The sequence below is a fragment of the Bactrocera dorsalis genome, chromosome 4 (assembly GCF_023373825.1).
Source record: "Bactrocera dorsalis isolate Fly_Bdor chromosome 4, ASM2337382v1, whole genome shotgun sequence".
Classification (NCBI taxonomy): domain Eukaryota; kingdom Metazoa; phylum Arthropoda; class Insecta; order Diptera; family Tephritidae; genus Bactrocera; species Bactrocera dorsalis.
In genome coordinates, this window is record NC_064306.1 from 12,988,200 (window position 1) to 13,015,325 (window position 27,126).

General features: G+C 35.1%; 1 protein-coding gene across 8 annotated transcripts in view; it reads right to left on the reverse strand.

Annotated features, from left to right (window-relative positions):
* LOC105234232 (protein sprint) overlaps positions 1-27,126 on the reverse strand; it is a 538,584-nt gene that overhangs the window by 54,877 nt on the left and 456,581 nt on the right. For all 8 annotated transcript variants that reach the window (XM_049456740.1, XM_049456741.1, XM_049456746.1 and 5 more), the window contains one exon: positions 10,820-11,023. In XM_049456740.1, the coding sequence (XP_049312697.1) occupies positions 10,820-11,023 (204 nt within the window). The remainder of the gene's footprint in view (positions 1-10,819; positions 11,024-27,126) is intronic.

Here is a 27,126-nt window from a genome sequence, read left to right on the forward strand (position 1 = left end):
TCTCTCCAGTTTTTGGACTGTTTCATGAATTCAGTTACAATTCTTGCCAAACTTTAAATAATTATTTAATTTTAAACTTTTATAGGCTAATATCTCAGCATCTCTGCTACATTCCTCCACTTTTGCCTTGTTAGCTTTAGCGCGGCAGCAGCGAAATCCTGCGTTGCAAGCATTACAAGAAGCGATAATAAAAACCTCATATTTTATTTAAAATGTGAGTGCGCGCGGACAAGTCCAAAAAGAGATGAAAAAAATATAATAAAAAAGCTAATGCCAGAAAAAGTTTAAATACTCGTACAAGCGTATAATGCACACAACGGGACACTTTATGACTTCATCATGTATTCGCCACAAAAGATGGTCGCTGCTGAAACTCGTAACTGAACATGTAGACGCTTCGACAGCTTTCCGTTAAGCTTTCAAATAGCGCGCAGATGAAGCAATTGTCTGTTCGTTATTTTCGGTTTCCAACTGCGTGGCGCGCACATTTGTATCGCCAATTGTCGATGGCATCGTCAGTTAAGCGGCCAATAAGCGCCATTTTGCGCCAATGTGCTGCGCTATGCTCGACGCACTCGCCCAACAACAGCACCGTGCATTGTCTGCGAAATTGAAACGTTCTCACAGCTCCCATGTGACCTCAAGTGGCGACCGCAACTGTGCTGGGTGGTGTGTTACCCTCTTTGGTCAGGCGCTATTTCGGTCGTTTAGCGTGCAATTTGAACTTTTTATTCGGTTAAGCTTTTATTTTTTTGTACTTGTAATTTTTGAATTGCACTTTCTTTTTTATTAAGCTAAGCGGATTTCGCGAGTGCAGGCTTTAAGTGTCACTTCGTTTTATTTTCTCTTGAAAGTGAAGTTGCCTAACTTATTTCCAGAAAATATTTTGAATAAATTTAAAATTATGAAAAATATTCGAGTCTGCGAAATATGTGTGAATATAAGTTTAAATCTATGGTTGATGAAGAAATAGAGTAAAATAAGTTGCTTGAAGAGATTTCCTTTCTGAGTTGTTTCCATACCAAAGCAGTATTTTAAGAAGCCTGAAATATTGATACTATTTACTAGAGTCATATTTTTTTTGGAATTTTTGTCTAAAAGCTTAAATAATTTTTATATCATTTTCAGCTTTTCTTTTTGAATAATCAATAAAGTATTGAGTCAATATTCATATTAAGGCTTTGGCCAAATTCATTAAATTTTTACTCTCACTGGGGGAGATGTAGTTTGAAATGATAAGACTTTTAATTGATAGATTTTTTCTTTACATACAGGAACCCCCGTCCGTAACGAGACTCCTCTCATCAAAAGATACAAAATTTGATCTAGATAGGATAGGATAAGAAATACCCAGAGTATTAAGAAAAAGCGGTTCAGTAAAAGGCGTGGAACATCCTTTTAGATTGAGTGAGTTTAGAACTTATTCAGCTTGAGTCGTTGATTTACTCTCTCACTTTCTTGAACAGTACTAAGTATCAGATACAGATTTAAGATTAATCGAGTTTATAAAACCTCAAAAACATGAGTGCGTCGACAGTATTGAGCAACAAATACAGATTTAAGATCAGTTGAGTTTTTATAACCATCAAAACAATTTTTGGTTATTTGTAAACACATTAATTGTGTCGCTATGTCTGAATTTGGTGGTCCCGCAAAACTGATATAACTGTGTAAACTCACGTTGAGCAATACCAAAAGCTCCATCAGAATCGAGAAAGACATATCCGAGCTGTTCGATACCAAATGAGGTTTCAGACAAGGCGACTTCTTATGGTGTGACTTCTTCAATCTATAACTGAAGAAAATAATTCGAGGTGCCGATCTGAATAGAGAAGGTACTTCTTCAAGAGTGTACAGCTACTGGCGTACGCCGATGATCTAAGCATATTCTGCTTATCTGCTGGATAAGGAAGCAAAGCAAATGGGTCTGGTTGTGAACAAAGACAAGACGAAATGTCTTCTTCATCAAACAAATAGTCGTCGCACTCGCGACTTCCCAATTCACTGTTGATAGTCATAATTTCGTAGTCGTAATGTCGTCTATCTTTCGTCTATCTTGTAACTAGCATTAACACCAACAACAACGTCAGGCTCGAAATCTAACCCAGAATAACTCTTGCCAACAGGAGCTACTTCGGAATGTGTAGGAAATTGAGGAGTAAAGTCCTCGACGAACAAAGACAAAATTGTAAAAGTCACACATCAACTCCGTCCTGGTATATGGAGCAGAGACATGAACGATGACATCATTCAATGAGTCGGTGTTATGAGTTTTCTAAAGAAAGGTTATGCGGAAGATTTATGGTACTGTGCGCATTGGCAAGGGCGAATACGGTAGTCGATATTGACATAGTTCAGCGAATTAACAGACAGCGGCTAGACTAGCTAGCTCATGTTGTCCGAATGGACGAAAACCCTCCAGCTCAGAAAGTATTCGTCGTAAAACTCGTCATGGGAAGCAGAGGAAGAGGAAGATCTCTACTCCGTTGAAAATACCACATGAAAAGGTCTGGGCTACACTTGGAATCTCCAATTACCGCCAAACAGCGAAAAGGAAGAACGACAAGCGCGCTAATAAGAATATCAAGAGTAAGAGTTGCCGAATTAAACTTAATTAATGATCAATCGATGGTTATTCTCTTCGATCTCCATCAAGAACTAACAGTTTTTTGGTTCACGAAATAGTTTAGGCCATTGTTATGGAATGAATTGGAAGTACGGTCTGACGATATAAACAGAAATCGAATTAGACCATGCACTTGTGCCTCTAAGCCCAGTGAGCTAACCAAAAGCAAATTAGTAAAATACACAGTTATTATACATCCTTACTTCAACAATGACCGTTACATCAAAGTTTGGTTGACAGATTTTAGTCATATTACTTAAGGGGGTATTCTAGTCTAGAAATTTGAAAAAATCGAAAATTTTTTTTTTCATATTTCGATAGTTTTGATATTCAAAAATATCTCCCTAAAAGGATTTTTCAAAACTCAAATTATTTTCAAAGTTATAGCCATTTTAGTGACGTGGCGACTAGACCGGTTGAGCAAATTATAGTTAATTTAACAAAAATTGATTTAATTGCCATAAAATTGATTTTTCACTAAAAATCATTGGTCACGACAATCATTCAGGTGTGTGCAACACGCAACACTAATGACCATAGCGCCATGCATTAGCGCTTGTGGCTGAATGCGAGGCGCTGAAAAAGACGAAGACGATGCTGTAAGCGCCAGCTGCCACTAATTACGACATTACGCGGTGCAGTGGCCAGCAGCTAGCATGGTGAATGGCGGGAAAGGTGCCACTTGCAACAAAAAAAAAAGAAAAAAAAATTAGCACTCGAGTGGCCGAGTATGTGCGCCTCATGCCAACGAGCAAAGTTTGCGGCCTCTTAATATCTGCTTGCGTCTGCTGTGCATAACAAACCGTTAACTTTTTCCACGCTAAAACAAGTTGCAAGAAAAAATCAACAAAATTTTTTCGATGATGTTTGTTAAGCGCTCATATTGCCATGTATTTATTGTAGATATTTATGATGTTGTTGTTTTTTTACGCGCGGCACACCAACACATGCTGTCCATTATGATTGATGGCGTTTGATGGCTGCTGGCGCGCTGGACGGCCGGCAAATCACGCAGACAATATGAAAACAAAAGCCTAATTGTTGTTGCTCTACGTTTGCAGTGTTTGTTGGCGTTGCCATGACCGTTGCTGCAAGCGCAATTACCGCAACCAATACTACGACGCAGCGCAAGGTACAGCCGGCATTGATGGCTGTCAAGCGAACGCGTCTCGTCGCTATGGACAATGTTGACTATGATGGCGCGCCCACACTCTCGCTTGGTGCAGTGTGCGTGTGGGGGTACTTAATTGCGCGTACGCGCGCATAGATTTTGCATATTGCATGGGAGCGCTTTACCCACATACTTCGAGTGTTGATGATAGTATGACTGTGAAGAGGCAATGAACCAATGTCTGCATCATTCAAAGTGCGCTCGAGTTGTTGGCGTGCGTGGGGTGTGGTGTGCGCGCCGGCGTTTGTTATCTGTTCGTTGGGGTTGCAGCAGACACATGCTGCCGCTTACAATAGCAATAACAAACGGGCATATAGACAGCTGCACCAACAACAAACAACCGCCAATGATTGATTTTTAATTATCAAATACTTTATCGTTTAAATGAAATGTTTTGATTTGCCGTGCGCATTCTTTTCATACCACACATTACGCGCTAGTTGGCTGCCGGCCATATCAGTACACACAGGAAGGTGGTAGAGTGGGTAAAAACTTTCATTAAGCGGCGTTTAGTTGATAAATATGTATGAGTCAACAACTTTTCTTTTCTCTACGCTTGTTTTCCTAGTTAAAAGGCCAGCTCGGTGCGCTTTCAGCATACAATTTTTTACGGTCCTTTTGTAGCAAGTATACGGGAAAACCCCGCATTACATGCCACACATACTTTAGTCTTCGATGGCAAAGTAATCAAGTTGGAAAAAATCTTTGTTTCCCGTTTTAATTCCTCATGCTACTTTGGCTGTGCTTTGCTACAATGTTACGGTTGCTTTTATGCCGCATATTACCGTTAAATAGTGGCAGTGGGTTGAGCGTCTGGTCAGTCTAATGAGGCATGACATTTGCAGCCTAGTATACTCCTTTATAAACCCGTTATCCATACACACACTCCAGCCGGTTAGTAGCCAGTCATTTTTTCTTTGCATACTTTTGTGCTCAGTTTTTAATTATTACTGCGACAGCTCTTAAACGTATGCAGCGATTTAAAAAAGAAAACAATGCTAAATGTCGGCGTAATTAGTTGTTGTATCTGCGGTGGTGTGGGATTACTGTGGACATGCTAATTGAAATTTACGTTTTTATAATACTGGCGTAGTGCCCAAGAGTATGCTATGGAGGTTAGTTCGTTCATCTGGAGGGATTATATAGCGGTCTGTTCAAAAATCAGTGAATATACTATCAAAACAGTAAATGAAATCTTCTTTAACATTAAGAAAGTAAACATTCTCTTGGAAATTTCTTGTTAATCATTTGATAGAGTTAAAGTCCATACGTTTTTATCTAATATCATATGTCAGTAGATTGAAGGGTTTAAAGGAGATAACAGGTCACCCTTAGAAAAGCTCAGTGAAAAGGGAATTTTATTTGTATACAATATTTGAAGAACTACCTGTTTCTCTAAAAATGAAAAAAAAAAATGGCCAAGCATTGAAGTTTTTCCGATAATCCAGTTAAGGAAGAAGTAAGAGACCTTTACTGGATGAATAGGCAAGTGAGATGTTAACCTTTGGACTGGTAGAAATAGCAGAATATTTTGGTAGGTTAGGTTAGATGACTGATCTAGAGAGATCGCACGTGGACTGCTATATGTAGTCCTTTGTGAAACTATAGAAAGGAAGCACTCCTGTGTTTGAACTTATAAATTAGGTAGCCAATACAAATTTACACAAGCGCTTAATTTCTATTCCCGTCAGTTCGGTGGGTTGTCTGAAGGTATCGCTCCCAAGTGTGTTTTGACCTCCCAAATGCGGGACTGTCAAGAAGAAAATGTTTAATTGTTTCCACATCATCTTCTACAACGTGGTCCAGCGCTGACCAAGCTTTCGGGAAGTCCAGCTATCTAGAAACCAAGAGAAGACGGGAGCACCGACTCTCTCCCGTTCTATCGATAACTGTTCTAGGGTGCCTTTTCTTGCTAGCTCATCAGCTTTACATTTTCCTGCTATCCCGCTGTAGCCTGGCACCACCAGTTTTATCAGAAAGACATTCGATGCTATTGATAGTGAGGTTAGGCACTCCTTGACCAACCCTGAACGCACTGTTAATGAGTTCAAAGCTAGTACGGTCGCTATTTTTAATAGGAGTCAGTTAAAAACTTATTATTTAGTAGATATATTTTACCGAGGTGATTAGATCGCTTAAGTGATCTTTATTGAACTGATAATTAAGTAATTATTCGATTTTAAGAATTTTTTTCATTGAAATAATTTTGTAGATAGATTGACCAGATTCTTTGCTCATTAATTTTTGTTAAAATAAATACTTTAAAGTTTTTTTATTATCGATCAAAAATTACTTTAAAAATCTGAAAAATTAAAATTAAGATTTATTTAGAAATTATATGTACATACTTATATAAAAATTTAATATACAACATTCCCTTGCTGAAGCCACCCAATGCCAAGCATAATGTGTTTAATGAAATATCCTGACTATCGGCACGACAATTAAATCGCTGCCCACAAAAGTAATGGGCATGTCATGACGCTGACATACAATCTGCCACTCCCCCACGCATATTTAACAATACATTGATGCACATAAATTAATATACCTATGTATGTATGTGTGTGTAATATTGGATTCATTTGCTTCATTGAGCCATTGGACGGCCAAACAATGACAAAAGGCGCAATCAGTGTTGCCACAGTGATAATTACAGTCGTTGTTGTTTGCTTATTGCGGTTTGTTGTTGTCGACAACAATGTTGCAGCAACAAAATTTCGCAAACAATGAGGAAAAACGAGCTTTTGTTTCGGTTTTTCTGCTGATGTGGACATGAATTTCCGCTGACGAATGTACATATGTGTATGTGTGCAGAATTATGTTTTTGTGTGTGTATGTGAATATATTTTCATATACACATGTATATCGTCATACATAGATTACTATTTTACTCACTACAAACGTATTTTTTGTGTGTGTCAAAAGCAATGTAGTCTTCAAATGCCATTGCATGTGTTGTAACAAACAACAAAAATGTATTATGTGCTGGGAGTATGCAATCAATTAGCATTCGTAGCATTAACTCTGCTGGCAGGTATGATTATACATACATATGTAAATGTAGGCCTTTCTTGCACAAAAGTCTTAATTGTGTTGACATAAAATATTTGAAATTGATATTCATATGTGTATAGTGAGGACTTTTCGTTTTACAATTAATTAATTTAAAGAGCTAATTACTACTGAATTAAGGGTAATACTTGTATAAGGAATTAGAAGTAAAAGTAGCACAAAATGATTGCAAAAAAAATTAATAAAATGTCTAAAGAATTATGTAATAAATGGAGAAAAATTTTATTAATTAATTAATTTTTAAGTTACTATTTTTAGTATAGTAGGAAGAAAATTTTTTTAAATATTTCGTAATTCCTTTTTTTTTAATTAGGAAAAATAAGTAATTAATCCGTTTTTAGAAATTTTAATTTTTCCATCTTTATTATTACTTAATTTTGAATTAATTTTTTTAATTACAGTAGGAAAATTTTAATTAAATTTTTTTATTTTTATAATTTTTCTTTTGTTTTTTTTTTTTAATTTTTTAATCACTTTTGTTAGTTATTTTAATTAATCAATTAATTAAGTAATTTTAAAATTTGAGAAAATTATAATTAATACATTTTTCTTATTTTATTAATTGTTTTAATCACTTTTGTTAGTTATATTAAAAAAAAATTAAGTAGTCAATTACAAAAATTAAGTAAAAATTTAATTAGTTAATTAAGTAATCAATTGAGTAATAAATTAAAAAAGGAGATAATTAATTTTTTAAATAATTAAACATTTTTTTTAACTTTTTTAATTTTTTTTTTAATTTTGTATTAATTTTTTCTTATTTTTTATTTTAATTTATTATACAAATATTATTCTAATACTAGAAAATTGTATTCTCTGTAATTTCAGAATAGACTAGTGAGTTTTAAACATACAAGTATGTGTCTTATATCTACCTAATGATTATCATGCCTTCAATGCGGCTTCGGCAATTGTACTTGATGAAAATTTTGAAAAACAATTTAATTGTCATTAAAAAAAAAAACAAAAACAATTGTTCAGTATTATTTTTCGAAGAATTTTTTTAGAGTGAATCTCTAGCAACTCTATTAAGGTACATTAAGTTTTGCGAACTTCTGAGCACTTAGTTAGTTCGTATAAGCCTTTAAGATTCATCGAGTTAGAAGATGAACGCAGGAATGTAGAAAGTGTAGAATGTTCATAAGTCATACAGGTACGAATTCTAAGCAAATATTATTTGCTTAAAAATGTCTGTGAGTGCTTTATCGACATACCAATATAATGTTAATATTAAAAGAGCATTCTTAAAGACCATTCTCTAACCTCAAAAGAAGTGTTTCACAAGTTCAGAATTTTCCTACAGGGCTTTACATTTTTTCATATATTCACATCTCTCGATATAGATGTATTGTTTTTGTGTATATTATTAATACATGTATCCATGCACACATTATTTTCTTCCCCTCATTCTAAATGGTTACACATTTTTTTGGCTAGTATTTGGTGTTTTTTCTGCTTGGTTAATTGATTGTAATTTGTGCAAATATTTCTGCAAATTGCGTGTAAATTTCCTGCCAAAACAAAGCTACAAATAAATATTTGTATACATTTGATTTATGTATTGGATGTGTGTATTCATTGACTATGCTGCATACTGCATGAAAAATTGCACAAATTAATTATCTTGAGCTCTTTAATTAAAACAAATAATAAAACGCTTCAAAACTATTGCGCTTTTATATACATATATAGTATGTATGTACATGTCCGTGAGTTTGAAAAGCATGCAACAATTTCTGTATTAAAATCTTATTATTTAATTTGGGATCGAAAATTATTTAAATTTATTACATAGTTATCAATACTGGTATAATGTAACTTTTTAAGACATTTTGAGGGAAAAAAATATTTTTAGCATACTTAGATATTTCTTTTTTAAATTTTTGATATATATTCAACATTTACCTATTTCAAAAATTTTCAATTTCTGTATTTGTGAACGATAATTTTTTCGTCTTAATTTTTTACTTATGAACCAATTTAAGAAATTGACCCACTACTTTTATTGTTTAGAATGAAATTCCACACATTTTTTGGTGTCAAATGAAATGTAGCCTATTTTAGTCATACATTCTCAAAATGAATCGAACACAGAATTCGCACAAATCGCTAAAACTGATATAAACAAACAAATTTCTTTAATCATGTTGGTATAAACCACAAATAATGCCACAATAAAATGAAAAAAAAATGGTATAAATCAGATTTCTTTCATAGTTAGAAATATAGACTGGTATATATCACCAAGCTGGCATAACCTAACAATAGCAGCTGGAATATAACTGTTATAAACAAAAAAAATGCTTTAATCAGACATAAACAACTGGTATAAATCATAAACATTGTCACAATCAAATGTCAATAATTGGTAGAAATCAGAAATTCTTTCATAATAAAATGAAACAACTGGTATAAATCACCAAGCTTGCAAAGCATAACAGAAACAGCTGATATACATAGAATTACTGGCAGCAGCAACGGCTGATATAATTAAATAAAGAATTGGTTTAAATAACAATGAAATTTTCAGAAATTTAATCTGGCATAAATTACAAAATCTGGTGTTTTTAAATTAAACTGGTATAAACTACCAAAACTGTAATTTTCACGTATAAAGTGGTATCAATCTGCAAAATTAGCACTTTATATAATATATATTGGTATAAAACACTAAAACTAACACAACCAAATATAATTAACTGGTATAAATCACTTAAGCTATCATAGCAATTTCAGAAATTTATTATTATTTATTTTAATGACAGAAATTATTAAGACTGGCGTTTTTAAATTAAACTGGTATAAACCACCAAAACTACAATTTTCACATATACAGCGGTATCAATCAGCAAAATCAGCACTATAAAATATAAATAACTGGTATAAAATACTAAAGCTAACGCAACCAAATATCAAAAACTGGTATAAATCACTTAAGCTATCATAGTAGTTTCAGAAATTTTAAATGGCATAAAGTATTAAGACTGGCGTTTTTAAATTAAACTGGTATAAAACATCAAAACTTACAGTTTCACATATAAAATGGTATCAATCAACAAAATTTGCTTTATAAAATAAATATAAAACTAAATAATTACTTAAGCTATCACAACCGAATATAATAAACTGGTATAAATAACTGAAGTACAAATTTTCATACACAAACTGGCATAAACCACACAACTGACTTTTATTATAAATCACTTAAGCTGGCATAATCAAATTGTGAGACAAAAACAACTTTTCAATGAGCTATCAATATCTTCTCAATTAAGATAAGCTAAATATAGTCAGAAGAATGGTGGCACACAGCAGATGGCTAGAATTTGTTAGTTAAATTTTATAAATATTTAAATCCTATTTAAGACAAAGGCTTTGTGCGACACTTCCTGCCAATGACAGCCGATCATATTTTTTGTTATGGTAAATATTGCGGTAGTTATTGGCGTTGTCGATGTCTCTACCACCTTTGAGTGTGCGCTTATCAACGCCGCTTTGAAATAAGTTCATAAAATATATTTTCGCACAACAAAGCCGCATAAACTAATTTGCCTTTGTGCTTTCAGCCGGCAATATTTGCCTTTGTTTGCCTGACAGTTTGCTAATAAATTTGCAACAAAATTCGCCAGCCACACAGAAATTATTTGTGCAAACGTCAGTTGGGAGCTTTTGTGGGCTTTAGCGACGCTGTGACGACAAATGCAGCAGCCGCGCTGCTTTGACATTATTTCAATGCTTTTTACACAGTTTTTTGTTTTGTAGTTGGAGTCTTTGCAATTTTTTGCCAGCGGCGCACTGTTTGAACTCCCCTCAGACACGAAAGTATTTGGCTAATTAAAAATTGCTTGAGCTTCAATACTTTGCGTTTTTTGCTACAGTATTAAAGCGCAGCGCACACATTTGCTTTGTTTGATGATATATGATTATGTGTTTTTGTTTTTACTTACCCCCTCCTCCTTGCCTTGTAGAAAATGTACCGCACCGGAGCGCTGTATGCCGGTTAGAAACCATACTGGATGTGTCAGCAGCAGGCGCTCCATCAGGCTCAAGTCACAGGGCGGGCATTCGTCGGTGCCGCGCGATGTTTCGCTTGAGGTTTCGCCTTCGGCCAAAATGCCACCATCCGAACTGGAGACCAGAGATGTACGTGACTGGAAGGAAAGTTGAGAAGTGCGTGAGTTGGGTTGAATAGCGATAAAGTGTGCGAAAATTGTGGACATGTTGAAGTTAAGTGGGATTTTATGTAATTCTAATGGGACAAGAGGGTTTGTAAATACAATAAAAGTGTGAGAAAAGATCCAATTTGAGCGCAATAAAATGTTGTTAAAATATGAACTTATATATTTTGGTGGTGCTAATATTAGAAAATTGTATATTTGACAAATATTTACTACAAAAGCTTCAACTTTTTTCCGTTAATCACATTTCCATCACCCTTTATGAAGATATTGCTTAAAAAACGTAAGATAATGTTTTTCCTGATTGTTGTATATATAATTCTAGCATAACTAAATCTCCTTAAAAATAATTTAAATTGAACAAAGAGCATAAAAAAGTTATGAACGATGGCATTTTTTTTTTACAAATGGTCCAAATTGCCCGTGGGTTGAAACACATTTTTGACAATTTTATTATATCTGAACAGGTTATACTAAGTTAGACATGAAGTTTTTAAGGAAATGTTGACAACCCTTTAAAGTATATAGTAAACATACATATAATAGATGCTCTGTCTGTGCTCTTCTGTCCGTATATATACGAACTAGTCTCTCAGCTTATGAAATTGTAATCAAAAATTGTTCATATGGCTTTTCTCTTCAAGAAACTGCGCATTTGTCGCAACTGTTGGTATCGGATCACTATATGATATAGCTGCTATACAAACTTATCGTTCATCGAGTCCTGTAATGGAAAGCCTTTTTATTTGGCAAGATATCTGCACGAAATTTGGCATAGGTTATTAGCGAAGACAGCGCTATATTCTCCGAATAAGTGGTACAGATCGGATTGACCAAAATCGATGGAAATTATGGTAAAGCTCTTTATAAACGCTTTTATGCCATAAAAAGTTCACCTGTAAAGGGTACTACATCTGCTGGCGCAGACCAAGTTAACGACTTTTCCTGTTTTTTTGTGAGTTTATAAAATCTTTTTAAATAATTTGTATCGGTTGGGGTTAAGGTTTAAGGCTTAAAATCGAGTTTATAAAACATTTAGGTGCTTAGCGTTAAACCCTTATTAGTCAACATAAGAGTTTCTTTTACTAATGTTAAACTCAATTTTCATGAGGCTTATGTGAAAACAATCCAGTTCGAATCAAATTTGATCAATTTGATCTTAATGTCTTTCAGATAGCCACCTAAATTACTTATAAACTTCAATTGCGAAATAAAATGTTGAAAAGTACATTTTATCGCTTAGTTTGAGGGTTAAACTGGAGTTTATTCGAATGCTTGAGGTGTAAATTCGAGTTTATTGGAAAGTCTGTGAAATAAACTCTGCTTTATTGGAGAGGTTAAGGGAAAATCGAGTTTATTGGAGAGTAATTTAAAGCATAATTTAAATGTTAACTGAAGCTTTTTATCACTGCAAAAATTCAGGGCTTTTTCTGCAAAAAAGTTCGAAATGACCCCTATGAAAGAGCACCAAGAGGGTTAAATAGTTCTGAAATATGATTTCTCGCATAATTTAAATATATTATATAATTTTTAAATATTTTATACTATATTTTCAATATATATAAATTTTAAAAGAGAGTTAAAATAACATTATGGTCAAAAAAAAAATTGGAAGTGTATAATACGCCATAGATACTTATGTTTGACAGTTAAGTGACAGTTGTAAGAATAATAGATAGAATGAACAGCATTTACAAGTAGTGCTAGACGATTTTTGGCACACAGAATTGCTCATTTCAGCAGGCACTTTGAGCACAAAGAAAGAACAATCTACAAAATTAAATTTTCTGAATTTGGCAGAGGTTTGGAAAGCAAAAGAGAAGAGAAGAGAAAAAGCAAGAAGTTGAAAGCGCAGAAAAAAGGCTGAGAAAAGTCATGAATAGCTTGTCATTAACGCCGTTATGTTAGAGCAGCTGTTGCCAATGACAAATGCAACAACAAGTCTAACATTCGAAGTGAAATTTACACAAAGGCAGCAGATCGCAGTAAGCTTGAAGTGACATTTGGCTACCAAGACAGGATTTTTAATGATTTTTGATTTATTTAGCTGAAAAAGAGGAGTTCTATGTATTATGAGTGCTGTTTTTACACTAAAGAAAACCAGTGAGCTGATTACTTTTCTGGAATTTGTATAATGTTGTACGCTTTTAAGTTTTGCTTCAAATTAATGCTTTAATTTCCTTATAGCACGCATACCGTTATTCAATCATCTCGCCTGCCGCACAAAATGTCACAGCACTTTGATGTTTTTTGGTACTGAATTTTTTTTTTTGCAGATAACGCCAACCACCGTTACGGCTTTCAACTCGCAAGCAACCTTTCATTTATTTGGAGTGACCATTTTTCATTTTCAAGTGCGGCAGTTTAAATTTTGATGCAACAAAAAGCAAAAATAAAAATAAAATAAAAAATGTAAACGAAATTGAAAAGTCGTACAGGGTATTTTTGAAGGTAGAAAGAGCGGGAACGTACTCAGAAAATTAAAAAAAATCTTCCACCAAAATATAAAAGTGTAAAATAAATGGTGTGACAATGAAATGCGATCTGCGCGCTGTGGAACCCTTCTCTGCCGACAATTTCTGACTGTCACTCATTGCAGCTGGCAATGTCAGTCGCGTTTATTTATGATAAATGTTGTGCTATGCGCACTTTTTGGGGGAGAGAAGTCTTTTTGTATATTTCCTCTTAATGGAATTTAATTTATGTGTGTTGTCACTTTTAGCAGATGAGATTTGAATAACGAAATTTTAATTATTTAATATTGATTTAAATTATTTTATTATTGAATCGGGACTAAAATTTAACTCTTATTTTGCGCCTAAGTGCATGCATTGTTTAAAGTTTTCGGTATACATTTAAAATATTAAAAGTTTTTCATAGAAAAACACTAAAATTTTCTATTTTTATTTAATAACTATTAATTAAATTATAGTTAAGGAAAGTTTGAATAAATATATTTTCTTTCTAAAAGTTAAACTGAATTGAATATTTAAAAAAATTACCATAAAATAAAAACATTTTTGAATAAACACGAGCTAGTCTCACAGTTTTTGAGATATCGACCTGAAACTTTGCACACGTGCTTTTCTTTCCAAGAAGCTGCTTATTTGTCGGCACCGCCGATAATGGGTCACTATAGCAGATAGTTGCCATACAAAATGAACTATTCGAATTAAGTGCTTGTATGAAAAGTTTTGTCATTTTGCGAGATATCTTCATGAAATTTTGTAAGAGTTACTACCTAAAGCAATGGTGCAATCTCCGAAGAAATTGTTCAAATCGGATCGCTGTAGCATATAGCTGCCATACAAACTGAGTGATCAAAATCAAGATGAAGGATCTTCTTACAACTTTGCTATAAAAATGTGTTAATGCTTCGGGGCAGTTGAAGCTAAGGCATTTACTTATTTTTAGTTTAATTCATTACAAATAATGAAATCTACCGCTAAAGAGCGGTAAAAACCAGCTACGTGCCAATATAGCTCAGCAGTTGGATGCATCAAGAGATACAAACAAATACCTTTGTATCTATATATTTTATAATATATGTACGTTTGTAAGTATGAATGTGTATTTGTATGTATATTTATACACCGAGAGTCACATTACGACTTTTGAAAATCAAAAATTGTGTAGTCAAACAAAAAAGTATTAAAAATTCCAGGCATGTCTGCAACAGAAAATATGAGAAATCTCAAAACAAAAAGAAAATGAACTTAAATTTTACTGTACATACATATATATGTATATACCTAAGTATGTGCACCCATAAGTGTACATAAAAGTATCCACTCAAAGCATGAAGGCGAAAAATAACATTGAAGCAGAAGTCGCTTGCGAAGCGGAAACCGGTAAGCACCGCAAGCAAGCGAAATCAAAAGAATGTAAACAAAAATTTACGCCACAACAAATGTGCCGGGAGACAATAAACAACCCGAACAACAACAAGAATAGCAAAAAAATCGCAAAGCAAAATGGAGAATGATTTGTTTGGCGCATATTTGAAGAGAAGACGGCGTTCAAACACCTGCAACACAGCCGCTAGTCATGCCACAAACAGCAAAAAGCGACAGCATACATATATATATACATATAATATATATTAACAGTTGCATATGAATATGTAAGCTTGTAAATGCCAAGTGTGTAGCATTTCATGCTGCTTAGGTTACTCATACGACCCGTGTTACCCGCAGCGCGCACAGCATACTTAGCCAACATTAGCGAAATGTATAAATAAAAGCAAAGCGTGCGGCTGCTGCCGTGTGTCTAGCATAAAAATTAAGTAGCAAAGCCATAAAAGGCGCGTGGTGTTTGTGGAGTGGGCCGAGGGGTCGTCACACTGGGCATAAATAAGCGCTAGATTTACTGCAAAAATGCTGCTAATGTTTTTTCCAACGAAATATATTTTTCTATTTTTTTTTTCAACTTGCCTTATATTTATATTTTTTACAAATAAAAAATATTTTTTTATTTTCATTTTTTGTTTTTCTTTTTTTTATATTTTTGTATATATTTTTTACATTTTTTTGCAATTTTTTGCTGCTTCATAGTAAGCAGCGCGTTTATATGCTTCGCTGCCGCCTTAATGTTGCAAATATAATTTTTCATCTTTACCTCATGCTCATGTACACACACCGTTACATGTAAGCATAATGCTGCCACCCTTTATTTGCTAGCTTTTTACTCACCCTCTGCTACTCCACGCGAATTTCAATGCCATTTGCTGACTGTTATTCACTTTCAAGTTGCCTTTAAGTCAAAAATAAATAGCCAAGATATATGCGCAAAATATGCACATAACAGCCAAAGATTACCTGCTGCTTACTTTTTAATAAACTCACCACACGAAAGCGAAATAAAAGCGCGTGGCGTGTTTGTCTTCGTGCCGGCGCGCAAAGGAGTTCATATTTCAAAAGTATCTATGCGTTTTATGCAAATTTAAAAATTCAGTAATGCGGAAAAAAATAATAAGAAACATAAAAACAACAACAACAACAACATAAAGGTTTAACTGTAAAAGTTGCACTGTGATAGCCGCCTTGACTGTTTGTCGACTATAATTTGAGAGACACACACAAATGCATACTGGTAAATACATTAGGGTGTGGTTATTTTTAAAATTTATTTTTGTTTTTGCGAACGCTCCGGAACTTTCAGTTTTTGTTTTACAAAAGTACCGTACGCAAACAACTTAACTTTCAACTTTAACGGTGTCTAAATCACTTAACTTTTCCCGATATATTTAACATGGGGTTTATTGTTCTTTTGCAATATTGTTTTTTTATCTCCAAAGCAACTAAAACGACAGCTTTGAAGGAATGATGTCCTTATACAAAATTTCGCGATCTACAAAATGATCTGAATGATTTTTTCCATAAAAGCATTTCTTCATAGGATATGCTCAATCAAAGTTGTGCATTCAAACTACTGCAAGATCCGATTATATGACAGCTATGTGCTATCTGTAGTAGAGAGATTGTACCGTAGTCAAATAAAATAGTTTTCAATAAAAAGCTATGAGACTAGCTTGCATATAAACAGACAATTTATAGTGCCTCCGACATTATCTTCTGGTTCTTATAAACTTCGTTGCAAACTTAAAATACATACTTTTATCCAGTTCAAGGTTTACAAAAATCAACTTGGGCAACAACGAACACCCTAATATACACACATACGTATATCTACCTTCAGCATGACTCTCTGGCATTATTGATGACAGCAATGCGACACAAAAAACTGTTTGACTTACCCACTTGCCTCACCAAATAGTAGGCTAAATATACAGATTTACGCGTGTATTTGTAGGCAAATTATGCTGCCATAAGCATTCTCACCATTTCAATGCAAGTTTGTGTCACTTTGTACCACTGCTGTTGTTGCAAAATATTTTGCACGCTTCAATTGACACACGTTTGAAAGCCGAGAAGTGAAATTAAAAACAAACAAACATTTAGAGACGATAATGGAGGACGCAGAAACGGAGTGATGGCAGATAAGCTGTTATGAAAAATGAATGAGTGCTGACTTTTAATAACGTTTAAGAGTGGTAGGAGTATTTTTTACAAAGGACGCTGCTGGTTGTATCTTTTGGACTTTTGTTTGGAAATAATTAATATATTCTCAAAATGAAGTACCGTTGTCAGATAAGGTAACTCTAAATATGCAAAATACAATGATGGATCTAGTACTAGGCATCCATATTTACATGTATAAGTAGGTTAGTCTGGTAGGCTTGTAAACCACATACAGACCTGCTTTATAAGAAGTAGTCAGCGTTTAGAATGATAGTGGTTGACGTGATTTTCAATAAGTTCTGCGGCTTCACTGTACACATTTCCACATTTCCACACTTCTTTCACCGTTTCACATCGTGGGGCTTCAAATGTTTGAAGCTTTTTCTTGAAAGTGCGGGACAAGCGCCCAAGAGTTGCTCCATTGTTTGTCTGGTACCTTGCTCGTGACAGTTCCTGCAGTTATCTCGATTTGTGAGACACATTCTGCAGGCAAGTGCCTTCGTCAGTATTCCAATTATGTCTCTTCTATCAAGAGTGAGACATACGTAAGTGAAAGTGATTAAAATGATTAAAGGCACTATTCAAAGTTTTGAGACAGTATTGAGTTTCGTTTGATTTTATAATTTTGAAGACACTGTAATATTACATTTCTGTTTTTTTTTTTTTGCAGAGGCCTGATGAGCACTATTTTTCCAATAAAAACTAGTGAATATAAATTTGTGAATCTTCGGTGTTCTCATGGAATATTAAAAAAATTAATCGAATTTGATTATGGTTGGAACATTTGAACTGCAGTGTTCGACTTATATGGATTTTTAATATAAATAATTATAAATAACTGGATCCTAGCTTTGTAAAAACCTCTTGGAGTGCTTTGGAACAAAATAGGCGCCTTATTCCATATTTTTTCACACTTCAGAACCTTCTTAAAGATCTCTACATACCTGTTGAAATAAGTTATTAGAAACTCTTGTAAATTCTAATTAGTAACCGAGGCATTTTCAGTACTACATAATGCCCAAAGTTGTCGCTTATATTTCTCTTAAAGAATATGGAAGGCAGTGAACTGGATCAATATGTAGTATCTGGATACAACATTGAACATTAGAAAACTTTTGTGTAGTAAAATTGTACAATGTTGTTGGAAACATAACCACTTCTAGACTATAATATGCCGGTGAACTGTTTTTTCTAACTTTACAGTGTCTGATGTTGCGAACTGTGACGGTAGATCCTATGCGCATCTCGGGCATCATCGTGTTAAAATTACAAACATAGCAGAGGCTCTCAATGTAAAGAAACTCGAAACTAAAGGCTATCTTAAGGAGGCCCGTAAAAAGTGTGTGGAAATTGTAATAATCATTGGGATGCATAGGAAAGTACATCTTTTATTGAAATCGGAAGTAAACTTCGAAGGCGAATAAGACTTCAATGCCAGTAATATGATATTTGATGCCAAATTATGGTGCGGATAGGTTAGTGAGCGATCGTTTTAATACTGTTCAACGGCTATAAAACTAAAAGGAGCCATATGAAGTCAGTCTGAGTGCTGTCCAAAATCAAAAGAATCCTATCGTCGTCGTACCAAGTCTTTTGGTCTCAGTGAAACCTCTTTACAGCGCATTTTGAAGGATGGAATCCGTTTTCATTTATATTAAGTCAAGGAATTTGACGGAATGTCCAAATACTATATGACGTTTGGGTTACGATAAAAGAGTCTGGTGACCATAAGAGTCGAATTGAGTCGCCACCTAGATCTTCAGTTATGACTTCGCTAACATCTTTTGGTATAGTGTGTGAACATTAAAATAATGGTCCACAATGCTAGTGATATTGGCCAGCTAAAAGCAAAATTTGAGCTATTTAATCGCTATACCAAGTGAGTTGTTTGAAAGAGTAATGGATAGCTAATTTTGATCTGACCAATTAAAGCTTGATTTATTCATTCATTCAACTTGATTCATTTTGTATCGAAAATAGTCTAAACAAGTTCAAAAGAATCAAGTTAAGAAGAAATGTCTCAAATACAAAAACGAGTTGTTGCTGAAAATTGTTCTACGTAGACATTTATATTCGAGACAGAAAATTCCGAATTCAGCATACGAGTATAAATATATTATATTTCCATTCAAAATAGGTTGAGGAATATATGTAAGTAACGGGTGATTTTTTTGAGGTTAGGATTTTCATGCATTAGTATTTGACAGATCACGTGGGATTTCAGACATGGTGTCAAAGAGAAAGATGCTCAGTATGCTTTGACATTTCATCATGAATAGACTTACTAACGAGCAACGCTTGCAAATCATTGAATTTTATTACCAAAATCAGTGTTCGGTTCGAAATGTGTTTCGCGCGCGTGTTTTGTTCAGCGATGAGGCTCATTTCTGGTTGAATGGCTACGTAAATAAGCAAAATTGCCGCATTTGGGGTGAAGAGCAACCAGAAGCCGTTCAAGAACTGCCCATGCATCCCGAAAAATGCACTGTTTGGTGTGGTTTGTACGCTGGTGGAATCATTGGACCGTATTTTTTCAAAGATGCTGTTGGACGCAACGTTACGGTGAATGGCGATCGCTATCGTTCGATGCTAACAAACTTTTGTTGCCAAAAAATGGAAGAACTGAACTTGGTTGACATGTGGTTTCAACAAGATGGCGCTACATGCCACACAGCTCGCGATTCTATGGCCATTTTGAGGGAAAACTTCGGACAACAATTCATCTCAAGAAATGGACCCGTAAGTTGGCCACCAAGATCATGCGATTTAACGCCTTTAGACTATTTTTTGTGGGGCTACGTCAAGTCTAAAGTCTACAGAAATAAGCCAGCAACTATTCCAGCTTTGGAAGACAACATTTCCGAAGAAATTCGGGCTATTCCGGCCGAAATGCTCGAAAAAGTTGCCCAAAATTGGACTTTCCGAATGGACCACCTAAGACGCAGCCGCGGTCAACATTTAAATAAAATTATCTTCAAAAAGTAAATGTCATGAACCAATCTAACGTTTCAAATAAAGAACCGATGAGATTTTGCAAATTTTATGCGTTTTTTTTTTTTAAAAAGTTATCAAGCTCTTAAAAAATCACCCTATATATAGGTAAGTATACAACTCATATAAAAGTGCATTTCCAGCTGTCAATAAAAGCAACTTTTGCTTTCTTTCGGCTGCTGTTTGATGCAATGCCAAGAAACCATTATTCCGAAAAGGAAAAATGTGGCAACGAAGTAGAAACAAGATGTGTAAAGAAGAAAATAAAAAATATATAGAAAATTTAAACTTAATACAAAGCAAGTCTTGCCGTTGGCGGTAAAAACTCTCAGAAAAGAAACTAAGGAGAAGCGTTGAAAATCAATAATATGAAATAACGGGCGGTCATAAAAGCGAGGAATATAAAAATACATACATTCTATAGAAATAATATTGAAAATCTTATTTAATCATATATACATATACTATAGACATTTATATTTAAGTATATATTCTATGGAAGCACACTGTACGCTTGGCATGCGAGTGAAGATGCCAAAAAATGCTGTAGCGCACCGCCTCTCTACGACTTTTGGTTGCCACGTGATTTATGCGCTTTCAACGCCGAGCTTATTTAAGTAGGATGACAGGATGGCAGGGTGGCTGGCCGGCTGCCGGCTTTTGGTGAGCGAAAATGTGGTAAAGCGGAAAAAATGTGAATCACATTTTTTCGCAGCAAAGGAATGCCGTTCACAAAGATACAATACATATATGTTAGTATATATTTTTATACAAGGCAATTCCGATAAATACTCTAAAAATATTGTGCGGTTAATTTCCTGCATGACGTATTGGACACGAGGTAGCTGTTGGCCTATAGGTGTTGTGTTCGTTTACTCCAGATAACAAGCGTAGCTGTGAGACTACATATTTCATAACCTCATTTCACGATCATCGACGAAACATGGATCGACAGCACAGTCACAGTTTAAACAGTGAACTTCTGCGGGGGATCCTACACCAAAGAAGGCGAAGTCTCCCCTATCGGTTCGAAAAGTGGTGAGCACCATTTGATATACTTTGTGTGGTTCAATTATCTGTAGAAGAGCAAAATGATCACAGCGCTAAACTGAGTTGGACTATCGGACCGATTTGATGACGAATCGCAGGAAAAATGGTCCTTTATGACAAATTCTTCCAACATGACAATCCATTGGCTCATATCCCCAGTGGTCTAAATGGACGAATTCAGCTACGGATACTGCACCATTCACCGCTTCGTGCAGATTTGTGCCCGCATGACTTTTTTAATTCCAAACTTGAAAAGGTCACTCCACTATCAGAAATTTAAGTCGAAGAGGGGTCTGCTCCGGAGTTCTACTCTCTGTTTAGTCTTTGACACCGACAGAAAGCTTATTCTTCAGATGGGTTAATGAAATGCGAGTTTTCCAAAAAAATCGATTTTCTTTTGTAGGCTAAGTACTTAACGGACCGCCCTCGTTTATAAGCACATACGCGTAAGTCTAACGGTACGTGCCCCAGCATGCGCCTTAGTGCGCGCACCGATTTTGTGCCATTATTATATTTTGCTCGGCATTTTTTTGCCAGTCTACGCCGGCTGTGTCTGCGTCTGCCTACATGTCTGCATGCTCGACTTCATCACAGCTTCGCGTCGGCATTTTTGCGTCATTGCCAGTGTCAGTCGGAGATATATGTGTGCATATATCCTGCGGGCTATAGACGCATCCTTGAACTTCACTCAATGTTGTGGCATATGAGTGATAAGAAGTGTGCGATCTCCCTCTCCAAAGCGCTAATATGTTGCTACATGTGCTGTCATTGTTGTTGTTAATAGTGTATAGTTGTTGTTTATGCTTTTGTTATATTACGACGGTATCAGTTACTGCAGCTGTCAAGTTAGGGCGAAGCTTTAATTTGCCTGCAGCTACATCCGTTACTCGCGGTAAGAATACTGTGACTGCTGCTTCTTCCTGTTTTCGATTTCCGATTATTATTACTCCCTGCTGCACATATTCTTCCTTTCTCCATCTTTCGTCAGCACATGTTTAACAGTTTGGCACAAAAAGTATGTAGTTTATGCTCAACTACTGTCTTTACGTAGCGTCGGTTGGGCGTTAACCCTCAATTTGCGCTACTGCAGTCTTGAGTAGTGGGCGTGTCGGCGTTATTTGTCTTCCCTCAGTTACATTTTCTGCCATTTATTGTGACTTTAACTAATTTTGCAAGTACTTCTCAGTTAGATACGTGTTTAATTGAAAAGAAAATGTTTCGCCCCTTGTTGCTTCAATGTATTTCTTCTTCTTCCAATATTTTTTATCTTTTTCCTCTTCCAATATTTGCTATACTATGTATGCATTTATTGCGTACCCTGCCTATTCTCATTCGTATTCGTTGCCAACACTTATTCAATTAAACGAAGTTGTGCATTTTAATTTGATTTTAAATATAGCTTTGTAGTGGTAAAGTGCCGGGGGCGTGACTTTCAAACAATCTGAAGCACTTAAGACGAAGTTGTGTGTGGCGTTGGTGGTTTCTTTTTTATGGCAGATTTTGATTTTCGTAACACTAATTTTAATATCGGTAGCTATGCATTTCAAAGACTTGTCTTTCAGAAAATTTTAGCTTTGTTATGATTGAGTTGAAATAATTTAGAAACGGGTTAAAAAATGATGAGTGTTGAGCAACAATAAAATCTAAAAAATTCCATCCTTTTTAATATTTTACTTTCAAGCCATTCGATAAATTGGTGCTGAGGCTATCTCAAGCTAAATATGCTTGACGTTTAGAATGGTTTTATAATTGTTTCCTCAAGTGGATCTAGTATTTCGAAACATCAGTTATAAGCAAGTGCCTTTTTTTCTGCGATTTACTTTTTAAGCCTCTGGGCCTGGGAACATCAAGTTGGTTCTGGTTTTTGCAGTTTATTAGATCTCAAGTGAACTTGATGTGTACTTATGTAGTTAGTTTCTGACCTAGCCTAACCTACCTTAGTACTTTAAAGCTTTGACACTTAACTCTACGATATCTAAAATACCATCTTACATATTACTCACAAAGTTCTTTGGAAAAAACAAGGTTATATATTTGGAATACAATTTCGAGAGAAAAGTTCTGCGAAAGATTTATGGTCCTTTGCGCGTTGGCCACGGCGAATATCGCATTCGATGGAACGATGAGCTGTATGAGATATATGACGACATTGACATAGTTCAGCGAATTAAAAGACAGCGGCTACGCTGGCTAGGTCATGTTGTCCGAATGGACGAAAACACTCCAGCTCTGAAAGTATTCGACGCAGTACCCGCCGGGGGAAGCCTGGCTTCGCTTGGAATATCCAATTGGCGCCACGTAGCGAAAAGAAGAAACGACTGGCGCGCTGTTGTTAACTCGGCTATAATCGCGTAAGCGGTGTCTACGCCAGTAAAGAAGAAGAAGGAAACGGTTCAACCTATATATTTATGAATGGAGTTTAATCTGCTATCAAAACCTAAGTGGAATCTGATGTAAAATTTAGTACCATGCCTAGTATGTTTAATTTGTGTCCGAATATAGTTCCCCTGTGTATTCCTGTCAAGGTATACCATAAAACAGGTTAGTTTTAACAAGATTCTGTTTCCTCAATACCTCCCGAACTCTGTATCGGACTGCCCTGAACTTTACAGCAATGCTAAACGAACGTCGTCTCAATAATGGTACGATACGATAATCATTTTAAAAAACTTCGTATTTCTAGGATCCATGTAAGTATAATGTTGGTTGGATGTAACCTAAGCATGATGCATTTTGGAGCTACTCTTACCTTAAGGCTAAAAGAGAGATTCTGTTCTCACGATACCTTCTTAACTCTTTATTAAACTCAACCCAACTTAGCAGCAGAGATAAACGAGCGTCGTCTCAACGTTAGTACAAAAGATAATCATTGCTTTGGGATCGCTCTGTCGCTACGGAAGCCCAAAAGCGGTAATTATAATAACAGCTTAATCTGGAAAAACATTTTTAAATCTCTTTGCAAATTTTTTTTCTAACAACTCACTATGTTCACCATAGTTTTTCTTTTTACGGTCTTGCTACTAGGATAACCTTCTTGGTTTAGTGTGAGAATAGTGCGATATAAGGACTATATACATCTTCACCTAGCAACGTTAGTTCGTCTCTAATAATATCGATTCCGTAAATATTTTTTCTTATTTATAAGCTGCTTAGGGTTTGAGAGAGCTCGCTTAGAGCTTCAACAAAAATCTTCATGACGAATAAACATTCTCTATGAATATTACCCAGCTTTCGATAGTGGTGTTTATCTTCTTCATTCTTCGATTTTATTTAGGAAATTTCGTTCGATTTTATATATGTATATTTATAGCCTTAAAGTGCTCTGGCAAAAAAGCCTATTCTTCCACACTTTTAACCCCCTACTTATACTAGTTGCATTATTGTACTCTAACTGGCGTTGAAGCACTTCATCTCTAAATGCATTCGCTTGACGAGAAAAAATCACCGCCAGACGGTGTAATTATTCTTCATTTTCGCACAAAGGACACTGAAGGATAAAAGAAACATAGGAAGCGAACAAAAAATCAACAGATGTCACAACGAAAGGGCCGACCAAGGCATTGAAGGCAATAACTAACGAAGCGAGGCTGCAAGTCGAAGTAACAACAATGATGTTTGCAGTGGAAAATACAACAACACAAGAGCATGCTGAATTATTAAAAACAGCAAGCAAACGAGCGAAAATATGTTTGCTCGAGTATTTGCGCCGTTGATTTGTAGATTTGTGTGTTAGACGAGAGTCAAACACTACGCAATCGCCAGCAATTGAACACTTCAAGTCAGTTTGGACGTAATGAAAATGTTCCGTTGGCTGTCAACAACATTTGTCGCATGTCACTACACATAAACACACATAAAGACGAAGTAATCTCGGTGACATTTTTATCAATGATTAAAAGCGTAAAAGGACGAAAGGTTGACGAAAATCAGGTTGTTCGCCGGGTATGCGGCATGAGATAACAAATTGCACTTGAATTTACGACAACAAAACGAATTAATAGGCAATGAATGGCGATAAGTAAAAGGAAACGAATTTTCTAAGCTGATTTGGCCGGTATATAAAAGCGATGAGGTGATTTGAAAGTTGATTATATACATATATGTAGGTCTATAATGGAGATGGTAGGGGTATGTAGAAGTACAATTTATGGGAAATGAAATTTTTAATTTGTATAAAAATGTTCAGTCTACATTAAACTATAGTCGTTTGTCACGAAAAATAGGAAGAGAAGTTAGCAATTTAAGATAAATTAGGTAAATAGGCTGATATTATTGATGCCACGAATAATACCTTTTGGGCAGCTAAAGGCGCTTGGCTGCAGACATGCAGAGATCTTCTAGGTATGGATCAAACAGACCGTAGCTGCATATCGTCTAAGCACTTAGAGCCTGTCACAAAGTTATTGAAGCGGCTAATATCAATGCCAGCCATCAGCCGGTTTCGTATATTAGCCGAGATGCTTGAAGCAGTCTTTCGAAAGCTGGACAATGGAGGAGAAAGTGTCTAGATGTTCCATCTCATCTTTCTCACCAGAGAGATAGTAAAAAAGTCTATATATCATCGAAAGAAAATTCCGAAAGCTTTTATTATGCTTAACATTTCTTCTAAAGAAAAAAAAAAGATCGCGTCAATTGGTTTACAGCATCGTCCGCATTCTAGTTTGTGTAACTGAAATTTTTGTTTATAGAAAGATTCCCAAACGCACAACTGTTAAGCTTTAAAATTTTTCTTGACTTTGGCTAGTCAACTCATGATTGGAAAAAGCCTTGAAAGTTTATTTATATTTTTCGTAACAGATTGTTCGAGATTTGCATCTAAACTCATTTGTATAGTAGGTCGTAGATACTCCAAAGCCTTTTCTAGTACAGCGATACTTATATAAATCTTCGTCTATAACGTCTTCCAAGAGAGTAGGCATTTGAAGGGGTTGTTAAGAACATGGACACAGTTCCCACGACAGGCGGGTCTACGTAACCGGGACGGGCCCAGATTTTTATCAGGCCAAAGACTGTCAACTCGCCAGAATTCTGCCACTAAAACAACAACAACATGGACACACAGTGATTTGCAATGTTTTGTGGAAAAAAACTAATTTTTCTCAGACGGTTTTAAAATTATAGTTTTGGAAAACACATAAAATCAAAGCAAAAGAACAAAGTGTATTTTAAAGTAAGTTGAAGGTTGGTCCGTCCACTAATTCGGTTCGAAGTTCTTTTGTTGAGGGTCAATTAGTAAGGGAAAATTTTTTAAGTAAACCTATTGCTTCAGGGTCTTAGTTATTGACTTATAGAAGCGTTTACAGTAGTAGTTATAGAAGCAGTTGATCCTGATCGTGGCTGTGACTAAGATATAAGCATAAATGCTATTCTAAAATATTCATAAGAATCTCACGAATTGTACTGGAGGTTAAATTTTGAATATCATTGCTATAAATATTTGTGAATTCAAAAATGTAAATTTAATCAAAATTATAATAATTATATTCTTTGGATTTATAATATATTTTTCTTATTTATGAATTGTTTTGACTTTATATTATATAATAGAGATATAAACGCTCCTATATTTTAATTTGGATCAAACTGGACAAATGTGTTAAATTTGAATGAAATCAGTTCAGCAGTTTAGGAGTTTACCCCGGACAAAACTGGATACGCAATTTTTATATAAAAACACCGATTTAGTTTTTCTTTCTTCGTTAAATGTTGTATGCATTTAGGAATAATGCTCCGCCTGGCAACTTTGTATCGAAGAAAAACCAAAAGTGCTCGTAAGTTAACTAGTTTGAAATTCACTAGTAGTGTCTCGTTTAGACATCGCTCTTTCAATGCAGGGTTTACTAAACCAATTTGCATTCATGTTGATAAATATATATAAATGTTAATGTATAAGTGTATTTAAACGCCACAATTGCACTGAAAAACGTTGCAGCGCTAAAGAAGAAGATGAGGGCGCATGTTGTTGCTGACAGCTCTATGTCAACCCCTGACAACGGAGTTGCTAGCGAACACGCA